The sequence below is a fragment of the Canis aureus genome, chromosome 3, assembly GCF_053574225.1.
Source record: "Canis aureus isolate CA01 chromosome 3, VMU_Caureus_v.1.0, whole genome shotgun sequence".
NCBI lineage: Eukaryota > Metazoa > Chordata > Mammalia > Carnivora > Canidae > Canis > Canis aureus.
In genome coordinates, this window is record NC_135613.1 from 80,950,390 (window position 1) to 80,963,159 (window position 12,770).

Here is a 12,770-nt window from a genome sequence, read left to right on the forward strand (position 1 = left end):
TCTGTATGTCTTTGGTGGTGAAGAATGCAGTGATTTTGGGCACAGCTTGGTTTCATTGTCTTGATTCACACCAGGTCACCAGCAGTTTTTACCCGCCATTGCTTTTGTACCATCAGTGCACATATCAGCACAGTTTATAAAACAAAAATTACCTTAACATTATTATGAAAACAATTTTACTTTGCAGATTCCTTAAAGAATCTTAGAGATCCACAAGGTCCACAGGCCACATTTTGTAAACGACTTTAATAGAGGATATGTAAGAAAAAAAAAATTACAGGCAAACCAAGGCTTTGAAATACACACACGTTTGGGAAAATTTGAACACTGAGTATTTGATATTAAGGAATTAATATGGGATACCTGGATGGCTCAGTCGGTTAAGCATCTGCCTTCTGCTCATTATATAATCCCAGAGCCTGCTTCCCCCTTCTTCCTTGGCTGGTCCCCCTGCTTGTGCACGCTCTCTCTGTCAAGTAAATAAAGAAAATCTTTTTGAAATAAAAATAAAAGGAACGCCTGGGTGGCTCAGCGGTTTGGCGCCTGCCTTCGCCCCAGGGCGTGATCCTGGAGTCCCAGGGATGGAGTCCTACATCGGGCTCCCTGCATGGAGCCTGCTTCTCCCTCTGCCTGTGTCTCTGCCTCTCCCTCCTCTCTCTGTCTCTCGTGAATGAATAGGTAAAATCTTTAAAAAATAAACAAATAGGAATTAGTATTACTGCTTTTTTCTTTTAGGTGTAATAGGTAGTATCGCAGTTAACGTTTTATTTTATAAATTCTATTGAAGTAGGTGCAAGAAGTATGATGCACGGGAATTGCTTCAGAGAAAACCCGTTCAAGGGGAGAGGGTGGCAGGGGTGTGTTGGAGGGAAATTTAGGTTAAATAAGATTGGCCCTGTGTGATAATGACTGAAAATGGATGATGGGTATATACACGGTTTTATAGTCTTTTTACTTTTACATATGTTTAAAACTGTCCTTTTATTGTCATTTAAAGAATAAAACAGCAGTAATATGGCAGGGTTAATAGGCCTATCTACTGAGCCAGTTTCTTCTAGTAGGGGGATGACATTGTGCATTCAGTCCAGAGAACTTGGGGTCCAGAATCAGACTCTGCCATTTAAATGCACTACAACCTTGGGAAAATCACTTAAGTTCTCAGAATCTTTTTGCACCTGTAAAATTGGTCTAACACCACTTAACTCAGGTGAAGAAAAAGTGAGCTAATGTGTATAAAGTATTTGGCACATAGTGCACTATAAATGTGAATAACAATGGTGGGAAAGAGTCAGGATTTTGTTTTTACTGAATCTGGGGTCAGAAAGAAGAGAGTTAAGAGTAGAAGGAAATGAAAGTAGCATTGGATTCAGTTCACTGTTTTAAACGAATAAGAAAATGTCCGTAAAATTGTGTGGGAGTTTGGCATTTCCTTTTGACTATGGAACCTCCTTGTTTGTTTTCATTCCTTTGTCTTTGCTTAGGCTACTGGTGGGAAATTTAGTTCTAGCGTCACATATTTCAGGAGAGAGATGTTCGTTTTAAGCCTGAGGAAATCTGCACAGTTAGAACTCTCTGTGTTAATATGCAAGATGTAATAACTCGAAGAAATAGAATAACTAGAATAAGTGACTTAAAACATTTATTCCCAGGCTTTTTAACCTTTTGTATTTCTTCCCTTAAAAGCAAGAAAATATTCCACACCCATGATTACCTGATTGTATACTCAGGTATTTTTATCTGTGTGTGTAATGATTAAACTGGTGCTGGGATATGGTGTTGTATAACTCTGTGTATGAATCAGAGTACAAAAGGAAGACATAAAACACAACAGGGAAGTTCTTAAAAATCACCATAGTTATTGTTTAACTTTAAGCTTAGTTTTGCTTTTTTTGAATAGTTATTATTTATGCACATTACAGAAATGAAGATGATGAAAAAAGGTTTACATACATTGCAACCTCTCACTCCCGCCATATCTTTGTCTACTTCCTCTGCCATACTCACCCTTCTCCCATAGATCACCACTCGTACTAGCTTTCTTTTTTTTTTAACCATTTCTTTGTATTTTTATTGATCATACTAGCTTTCTGAGTATCCTTTCAGTGTTCCTTTTTTGCAAAACAAGCAAATAGGACTAGATTTATTCTATCTCAATACCTCTTCCATCCCCCATGTCAAGAGGTAGCATTCTAAACATATTGTTCGGCACCTTGTTTCTTTTACTTAAGAGTATATCCTAGAGATCTTTCCATACCAGCCTCCTTTATGTTGGTTCTTGGCCATCTCAGTCTCCACATACAGATACATGGCTTGTTTCCAGTCTTTTACTACTACAGATAACAGAGCAGTGATAACCTTGTATATGTCATTTCATTTGTTTGTAGTGTTGTCTGTGCAATATAGTCCCAGAAATGGGATTGCAAGACTGTAGGGTAGATGAGTTATTTTGGTAGACATTAAAGGGGCATCATATTTTTGATGATTCATGTATGTGGTAAAATTCAGTAAGTATAGTTGTAAATTTTTCACTATTTCTGATCATTCATTTCAATTGAATGAACATTTGGTTGCCTATGGGCTGCTAATATGTCATGTAATTAATGCCATTATATAATGAAAATGGACAAGTTAAACATGATGCACATTCTTAGCCACATAAATATGAGCTATGCCACCTAATTTAGCACTAGAAGAGAATCTTTGAGCCCATTGACAACAAGGTATAATGAGAAGCCTGTCTAGTTGTAGATGTTGCATGGAATAGTGATTGACAGACCAGATAAACTCCAAGCTATGTCACCACCAAACAGAGGTACTGTTTCACCTCTGTGTTCTAGTTTTCCAGTGTTTAAATATTTACCTTTTTTTTTTTATAGGTATAATTTAAAAACTGGGTAGTTTTATAAAATACTTGAAAAATTAGGAAAGGAATTTGGCAAATGGAAGTATATCTTATGAATCTGCTTATGCAGTTCCATGGAAACAGGACGTTCTCTGAGCATTGTGCCATTAAGATAGGGGGACATCTTTGAGGAAAAACAGGAGGAGCTCAGTATCCACATGTCTAGCAACTAAGTGTGGTTACTTGGAGTTTGGGAAGTATTGGGAGCTTTATGAACTGATTCTTGCTCTGATACTACTTAATGGGGTGGTATTTGCAGGAACAAGATAGGGATCAGAAATTTTTTACAGCACATTACACAGTTAGGTTCCCACTTGAAAATCCTGTGTCCCTGGGGCCACTTTGTCTTCTAAGTTATAAAACCGTCTTCCTACCTGAGGTTTGTATTCTGTTTCCTCATTAGTCCTCGTGATATTTATGTACACTCAGAATGAAACTGGGAAAGCACTTACTCATAAACTATATGTAAAGAAGGAGGAAGTCTGTTTAGAGCTGATTAGTGTTTGGTATTTTTAAAAACAGATACAAAATGCAGATTTTGGATAACCTTTGTTATATGCAAGTATTTTTCCTAGCATACCTCTGAACAAACTCCTGATTTATGCTAGGGGGAAAAAACAGGGAGAAGGTAAGCTGTTTTTCCTAAATCTATCAACAACTATAAAATATACCCAGAATTAGAAAAAGAGACATTAAGCACATTTTAGAGCTAGCTGTCTTTTATTGGTTATTCCCTGGATGAGGAAAATTTAGCAGAAAATATTGTCTTTTTATCTGAGGCCTAATTAGAGGGTAGTAGGTGCTGTGCTTTCCACCCCAGTTCTTTAGTCCTGGTAGTAACTCACATCTCCTGACCAAGGCCATTTTCTTCAATCTATAAACTTGCTTATTTGGAGATCTTATGCTTATTTGCATATGATGTAATAGTACTGATCACTTACTATGTGCTAGGCATTGTGCTAATAATAATAAGCACTTGGCCATGTTTCATCCTATTTTTCTTATTGTAACTCTCTGAAGTAGACAATATTTTATCCTTATTTTAAGTACAAGTATTCTTCAAAATTTTGCTATATTATTGTAATTAAAACAAAAGACCTACCAAAACACATGGAATTAATTTTTCTCTCTCTAATCCCTCCCCAGCGAACTAGTAATGTTCGATCCACATTTTTCAAGGACTGTTTATATGAAGTATTTGATGACTTGGAGTCAAAGATGGAAGATTCTGGAAAACAGCTCCTTCAGTCAGTTCTCCACCTGATGGAAAATGGAGCCCTGGTATTAACTACAAATTTTGATAATCTCCTGGAACTGTACGCAGCAGATCAGGGAAAGCAACTTGAATCCCTTGACCTTACTGATGAGAAAAAGGTAAAAAGTAAAGGAATAATCTCTAGTGAGTTGTATCTTCATCAGAAAAACTGTTTTCTAGTTGGTATATTGTGCACTGCTGGTTTGTATGTTGAGGTAGGAAGGAAGATTCTTGTCCCTAGTTGGATTTTTAGTTTTGGTTTTTGAGATAAAATACAGTCAAATTCACAGCTCTTAAAAGTGTTCTGTGAGTTTTGACAATTTCATGCAATTTCAGAGCAAGGTTACAGGAAGTCATTTGAGCCATAAGATCTCCTTAAGATTTGCTAATATCAGATAAGTATAATACTGATTTAGGGTTCTTTCTTACGATATATTCTTCATGGCCTCTATTGGAAATGTATGAAAACTATTATCTCTGAAGAGCAACTTTCAAGCCAAGTGATAGCTGGGTTGAAGTTAATTAATGTTCAGTAGAAACCTCAAGAGAGTTTTGTGATTTTTAATATAGCCTACGCTATACGTAAGCCATTTACCATAATATTGAATTATAGCTGTTGATCTTTGTCAACTAACAACATAAGGCTTTTTTATTAAAATGGTCATTTGAGTTTGTAATTTGAACTTTAGCACCAATAGGGGATTCTTATAGATATACTAACTTGTATTTAATTGATGAAATACAGTGAAAGCCATGAAAGGGAAAATATTTTCATTGCCATAAAAAGATGTCAGAGACAATGTTTGAAGAAGAAAAAAACAGGTTGTAAAATGCCTTAGTCTTGTTTGTCCTGCTTTGCATTTGCAATTTTCCTTCTCCACTTTGTTTTCCAAGAAGCCTGCCTTTGTGTTCAACTTAGAGCCCAGATAAATAGAGTTTGGATAGAAAACTGATTTACCCACTGGCATTTATTGTCACAGTGCTGCCTCTGCCAGGGTAGTAGCTACAATACTATTCTTGTGATTTTGCTGACCTTGAAATCAAATTTTAAAAAGAAATCAAATTTAAAGAAATGGTGCCGTGAAGACCTATTATCTCTGGTTGGCATGTTTTCTACTTACTAATAAGCTCATGCTTTGTATGGTAAGTTCCTTCTTCACATGTAAGTCTCAAGTATCACTTCTAAGAGGGCCTCTCTGACCTGCCCTTATATTTTTTGAAGGGACCTGTCCTTATTTTTTTGCCCATTTGTTACATGGCACTTACTGTAACTTTCAGTTTTTATCTTGGTTTGTTTTCTCGCTGTTTATTTCATGGAAATAGCTACTCAATTTTCACAGATACCATGTCAGCCCTTCTTACCCTAACATCTAATATAGTACTTGCCATGTAGCAGGTGTTCAGTAAATACTTTTCTGAATCCATAGATGATTGAATGAAATTCAGAAATTAATGGCGAGACACAACTTCTGTGATGTTTCTGATATAATCTCCTAAGATTATGAGCAGCAATAGAAGCATAAAGGCCTTTTCAAAGTTAAGGGTATTTCTCAGACTCGCTCCTTTCTTTTGCATTTTTTTTTTTAAGATTTTATTTACTTATTTAAAAGCGCACAAGCAGGGGGAGCAGGAGGGAGAAGCAGGCTCCCTGCTGAACAAGGAGCCCCATCCAGGGCTCCATTCCAGGACCCTGGGATCATGACCTGAGCCAAAGGCAGATGCTTAATCCACTGAGCCAACCAGGGTCCCTCTTTAGCATTTTCATCCTGGAACCTCAAGATTTGCTTTGTAGTTTTAGTCCACAAGAGGGCGGTATTGAGATCTCGTAGATAGAGCCATTGACAGATGGTTAGAATGGGGCCTGATAACATTCAGCATCTCTGTGCCTCCTCACTATTTTTCCTAACCCATACCTCATTTCCTTAGAATGTCATGAAAATGAAATTATGGTTTCTCAATTCCTTGAGAAAATGGAATGGTGGCATCCAGGTGGCCGTATTTCCCTCATTGTCATCTAAATGATTGTTCTTCGTTGGTAGCCTTTTAGGTAACTCAGGGAACTGAATGAAGTGATTCTTCTGTTGCTTACCAGCTGCATAAACAACCACCCCAAAACTTTGGGGCTTCAAACATTTTATTTGCACGTGATAATGTGAATGAGCAATTTGAGCTAAGCTTAGAAGTGAGGTTGGGGGTTCTGCTGGTTTTGTTCTTTACCCACATGGCTGTCGTCATCTGGCGTCTAGACCAAGGCTCGGTGGTATCAGATGACCCTGCTTCCATGTCTGTTGGTGCAGGCAGTTGTCTAGGCCTCGCACCTCTAGCAAGCTAGCCAAGGCTACTTACGTGGTGCCAGATTCCAAAAGCAACAAAAGAGAAATGAGGGTCATGGCAGCATTTTTTTTAGGCTGTTGCTTGCATCCTGTTTGCTAATGCCCCATTGGCTGAAGCAAGCCAATGGCCAAGCCTGGAGTAAGTGTGGAAAGGGACTACCCAGGGCCTGGATATAGGGAGGCTTGATTCCTTGGGGATCGTTACTGAAACAGTCGTAGTCATGTGTAGCTGTCATGTTTGTCACCCATGGTAAGAGCCCTGGCATTTCCACAAATAATGACAAGTAATTTCTAGGTTTTTGATGGTTACTTTCAAAGAGAAATCACCAGACATGCTGCCATCAGTCCCAGCATCTGTGCCTGGAATGGAAACTGAGTCCACACTGGGTTTTGCATTCTTACCTTACAGAATCATAAAGAGTTATACCAGCGGCCTAGTCTGTCAAGCAGCCTCACGCTCGTGGGGAGCTTTAAGCAACCTCAGCCCTGCCAACTTGGTTGAGCTGTATTTGTCTTATACAGGTTCTAGAGTGGGCTCAGGAGAAGCGGAAGCTGAGTGTCTTACACATCCATGGGGTCTACACCAATCCTAGTGGCATTGTCCTCCATCCAGCAGGGTATCAGAATGTGCTCAGGAACACTGAAGTGATGGTGAGTGCTGCTGGTCTCCAGAAAGCCTTCCCAGGAAACCTCTGAATATATAGTTGGTCTTCACAGGATAACATTTTCCCCATGAGTTAAAATTGGACGTTGAAACATTGTTTCTGTGCTGCTTAGCTTGTGGTCCTGCATGCTAGCTTAGGAAATGTAGAACATTTCTTCAGGAGTCAAGCTGGAGGGTTTTACTTTGTTCTTGGTTGACCCTCTGTCCTTGGTATCATCCTTGCATTATTATCCTTCATTGTTTGGTTTATGATAGTATTAAACCCCTCTGCCAGTAACAACATATGCACCTTTCTACTGACCAGTCACTCGTAGAACATACATTCTAAAGACCCTGTATATGAATGGTAATGGGCTTATATTGAATTATCACACTTGTGGCTCAGTGCAAAAATATTTTTTTAATTTTAGGCAGGATTAAAAAACCTTTGTGAAAAGTTTGTTGCTTTTTGTGGATGCAAGTTTTAGGCTTGTTCATACGTGTGTGTAGAGTGCTCTCTAGCACCAGAAGCACACTCTAGCGTTCCCCAGTATGTGGGGAAAATTCACTGGCCCCCAACTCTGAGAACAGTGTATACTGGCTGTTTTCAGGATGGGGTCACTTAGAATGATAGTATCTTTTCATAGTGCAGCAAAAGAAAGACGGGAAAATGTGATACTCTCTAAAGCATACAGAACATTTTTTCACCTATACTTTCCCTGACATGTGTTTTAATTGCATCTATCCTTGACATTAAGTGATTGATCCCTTAAGCAGAATAGTTTTTTTTAAGGTTTTATTTATTTATTTATTAGAGACACAGAGAGAGAGAGAGAGAGAGAGAGGCAGAGACATAGGCAGAGGAAGGAGCAGGCTCCATGCAGGGAGCCCAATATGGGACTCGATCCCAGGACCCCGGGATCACGCCCTGGGCCGAAGGCAGGCATTCAACTGCTGAGCCACCCAGGCGTCCCCCTGCCTTTTTTTTTTAAAGATTTTATTTATTCATGAGAGAAACGGAGAGGCAGGCTTCTCACAGGGAGCCTGATCAGGCCCTGAGCCAACTCACTCAACCACTGAGCCACCCAGGCGTCCCAAGCAGAATCATTTCTAATGTTTTTATGTATACGTATACGCATATATAGGTACAGATACACACATACATATTGATGTTGTAAGTGTGTAGACTTTTTTTGGGGGGGCGGGCAAATCTGGTGATGGAATTGTCTTCTTTGGTGATCTGTGGTTCATTGTGTAAATCAAAAAGGAAAAATATGATCCAGAAAATGGAAAGAGTAGAATATATTGAAAACTTCTCAATGCCTTCTGGTCTCTGGATCTGACAAACTGTAACCAGGCCTGCCCAGTGATAGCCTGAAGAGAGACTGGTAGAATGCAGGTAAAGATAAAATTTTAGACCAGTCATCAAGTTCTAGGAATAAAAAAATAGGATCAGACTCCTTCGTGGGATGAATATACCCTCTTAAATGGTGGTTAATTGGTCATCACAGTCTGTTAAATGTTGTAGTTAAGACCCTGCTGACTTTTCTGTTTCGGACATGCCTTATGTGTGTCTTCATGGAGTCATTAACATGTTATTTCTTTTCTTGCAAGAGAGAGATTCAGAAACTCTACGAAAACAAGTCGTTTCTTTTCCTGGGCTGCGGCTGGACTGTGGATGACACCACTTTCCAAGCCCTTTTTCTGGAGGCTGTGAAGCATAAATCTGACTTAGAACATTTCATGTTGGTTCGGAGAGGAGACGTGGATGAGTTCAAGAAGCTCCGAGAGAACATGCTGGACAAAGGAATTAAAGTTATCTCCTATGGAAATGAATATGCTGATCTCCCAGAATATTTCAAGCGCCTGACATGTGAGATCTCCACGCGGGGGAGATCAGGTAAGATGCATCTTGAGACTGAGTGCAGTAGCTCTTCAGCCCTTTATGTATTTGTGATGTGGAATATAATCCCAACCATATTATGAAGGGAGGTCATGGTCAGGCTTCCGGTTAGACTAAAATGCCATTTGAATAATAGGAAAGAGGACAGAAGCATATTCCAGCAGTTCAATATAGAAATAAGAAGAAGGAAAAAATATTCGGTCTCAATAATCAGTGAAATGCAATAAAAACTTAGATTTCAAAATCATAAAGAAGGATTACCCAGTTGTGGCTATAGCTGTGAGGAAATAAATATATTCATGTAGTGTTGATGGGAAGGTAAAGTTAGTACAGCTTTTCTGAAGCAGAAGTTTGAAATATGTTCAAAATTTGAAAATTTTCTTTTCAAAGAAAACTTTTGACCCAGAAATCCCACTTGCTACAATTTATCTTAGAAATTTCTCCTAAGGAGATAGACAATTGCACAATTATACTACACAATTGCATAGAGATACAGGTGTGAGAATATAATGGCAAAAAATATGGAAGCAACCTAAAGTATTCACGTTAATGGAGATTCTGTAAGTATATCAGCATTTATTTAATTGATGAAACACAATAAAGCCTTAAGCTGCCCAAAAAGACATCAGAGACATAATATTGTGAGTAAAGAACATGAGGTTGTAAAATGCCACATAATCCATCCTACTTGTACAAAATTTTAGATGTATTCTGTTTTTGTTTGTGTGTGCACAGATAGACATTTCTCAAAAATATCTAGAATGACAAGTTAACTATGATTATCTTTCTGTGAAAGGATTTAAGGCATTTTTTTTTTGTTTTTTTTTTTTAAGTAATTTGTTTCTGTGCTAGCATTTTTCTTTTAATAATTTTTTTTTAAGATTTATTTATTCATTCAGAGAGAGAGAGAGAGGCAGAGACACAGGCAGAGGGAGAAGCAGGCTCCATGCAGGAGGCCTGATGTGGGACTTGATCCCGGGTCTCCAGGATCACACCCCAGGCTGCAGGAGGCACTAAACCGCTGCGCCACCGGGGCTGCCCTGTGCTAGCATTCTTGACAGTAATTATGTATTATCTTTATGACTAGGAAAAAAATTAAATACTATTTGGAAACTGTTAAGGATAGGGACGCCTGGGTGTCTCAGAAGTTGAGTGTGTCTGCCTTTGGCTCTGGGCGTGACCCCAGTGTCCTGGGATCAAATCCTGTATCGGGTTCCCTGCAGGGAACCTGTTTCTCCCTCTGCCTGTATCTCTGCCTCTCTCTCTGTGTCTCTCATGAATAAATATGTAAAATAATTTAAAAAAAAGAAAAGAAACTGTTAAAGATAGATGTTAGGGGTAACAGTCCGTATCATTTTAGCTCCAGGTTCTAACAAAGCCAAAGTTCAGTTTATTAATTATTCCAGGCAAGTTCCCAATAACCCTACAAAATGTAAAACTTGGTATCAGCTTAAATTGAAGAATGCTTTTTAAAACTTTGCTGTTGTGTAGTATATATTCTTAAAAGTTGTGTGTTAATATGTATTTTTATTGTCAATCCGAATGCATTGTAGGGGGCTAATAAAGTACAGTAATTTAATACAGAGAGAACTTTTCCTAAACCTAATATTATTCCCTGATTTCTTTTCTGAGTCAGGTTGCTTCAAGAGGAATTCTCCTGTAATGAGAAATTCCACAAACTCTATCAATGGCTGTGCTTTGATGGAACAAGATGTGTAAAAGACATCACCATAACTGAACACTAAAAACTATATCAGCCCTTTCTCCAGAAAACTTTAGAAATGCCCTTTTTATTTATTTATTTATTTTTTTTTTTTAATAAATTTTTATTTATTTATGATAGTCACACAGAGAGAGAGAGAGAGGCAGAGACACAGGCAGAGGGAGAAGCAGGCTCCATGCTGGGAGCCCGATGTGGGATTCGATCCCGGGTCTCCAGGATCACGCCCTGGGCCAAAGGCAGGCGCCAAACTGCTGCGCCACCCAGGGATCCCAGAAATGCCCTTTTTAAAAATGTGTTTAATTCTAGTTAGTTAACTTACAGTGTAGTATTAGTTTCAGGTATACAGTATGATTCACAACTTCCATACAATATCAGGTGCTTATCACAACAAGTGCACTTCTTAATCCCCATCCCCTCACCTACCTCCCTTCTGGTAACCTGCTTGGTTCTCTGTAGTTAAGCATCTGTTTCCTGGGATGGCTGGGTGGCTCAGTGATCGGGCGTCTGCCTTCAACTAAGGTCATGATGCCGGGGTCCTGGGATCAAGTCCCAGATCAGGCTCCCTGCAGGAAGCCTGCTTCTCCCTCTGCCTGTGTCTCTGCCCCTCTCTGTGTGTCTCTTATGAATAGATAAAATCTTAAAGAATCTGTTTCTTCATTTGTTTCTCCCCCCTTCACCTTTGTTCATTTATTTTGTTTCTTAAATTATACATATGAGTGAGATCATATGATATTTGTCCTTCTCTGACTTACTTCACTTAGCATTTATACTCTCTGGCTCTATCTATATCATTGCAAATGGCCAGATTTCATTCTTTTTTATAGCTGAGTAATATTCCATTGTGTATATATATATATACCACCTCTTCTTTATCCATTCATCATCTATTGATAGACATGTAGGCTGCTTCCATATCTTGGCTATTTAAATAATGCTCCTATAAACATAAGGGCATCCCTTTGAAGTAGTGTTTTCTATTCCTTGGGTAAATACCCAGCAGTCCAATTGCTGGACCATAAGGTAGTTCTGTTATTAACTTTTTAAAAAACTTTTTAAAAGACTTTTAAAACTTTTTAAGGAACCTCCATACTGTTCTCCACAGTGGCTGCAGCAGTTTGCATTCCCACCAACAGTGCATGAGGATTCCTTTTTCTCCATATCCTCGCCAACACTTGTTACTTCTTTTGTAGTTGATTTTAGCCATTCTGATAGGTGTGAGGTAATAACCTCATTATAGTTTTGATTTGCATTTGCCTTAGAGTAAGTTATGAACATGTTTTCATTTATCTGAATGGCCATCTGAATGTCTTCTTTGGGGAAATACCTGTTCATGTCTTTTGCCCATTTTTTAACGGGATTGTTTTTTGGGTCTTGGGTTTTATTCTTTATATATTTTGGATACTAATCCTTCATCAGATATGCATTTGCAAGTATCTTCTCCCATTCAGTAGGTTGTCTTTCAGTTTTGCTGATTGTTCTCTTCACTGTGCAGAAGCCTTTTATTTTGAGGTAGACCCAATTATATATTGATTTTGCTTTTGTTTTCCTTTGTCTCAGGAAACACGTCTAGAAAAAAGTTGCTACGGACAATGTCAGAGAGGTTACTGCCTGGATTCTTTTCTAAGATCTTTATGGTTTTTACAAAACCCTTTCAAAAAAAAACCTTTGGGTTTATCTCTTTTGTGAAAACAATTTGCTATTCTTTCTTGGAGATACATTTTTTGCTGTCCTACAGTATCTCAGATTCTTCTGTCAGCCCATGCTTAGGACTTGCAGTAGGTTTTTCCATTATACATACTCTGTTTTCATTAAATAAGAGGTACCTACCCAAGCTCTGCATATTTCTTTTGATCTGTGTTCTGAGATCTTCTACCCAAGAAAGTTGCTAAAATTAAAAATAACAAAATCCCCTTGGACAGCTGTTGCTGTTAAATGAATTCTTTTCTTGACAAAAAGCATCAGAAGTATTGTAGAGTGGCACACATTCTTTTATTAGTTTCACGGGCTTCCT

General features: G+C 38.4%; 1 protein-coding gene across 4 annotated transcripts in view; it reads left to right on the forward strand.

Moving 5' to 3' along the window:
• Window positions 1-12,770, forward strand: part of FAM118B (family with sequence similarity 118 member B) — a 46,637-nt gene that overhangs the window by 31,297 nt on the left and 2,570 nt on the right. For all 4 annotated transcript variants that reach the window (XM_077894112.1, XM_077894113.1, XM_077894110.1 and 1 more), the window contains exons 4-6: window positions 4,049-4,276; window positions 7,013-7,141; window positions 8,748-9,033. In XM_077894112.1, coding sequence (XP_077750238.1) covers window positions 4,049-4,276; window positions 7,013-7,141; window positions 8,748-9,033 — 643 coding nt within the window. The remainder of the gene's footprint in view (window positions 1-4,048; window positions 4,277-7,012; window positions 7,142-8,747; window positions 9,034-12,770) is intronic.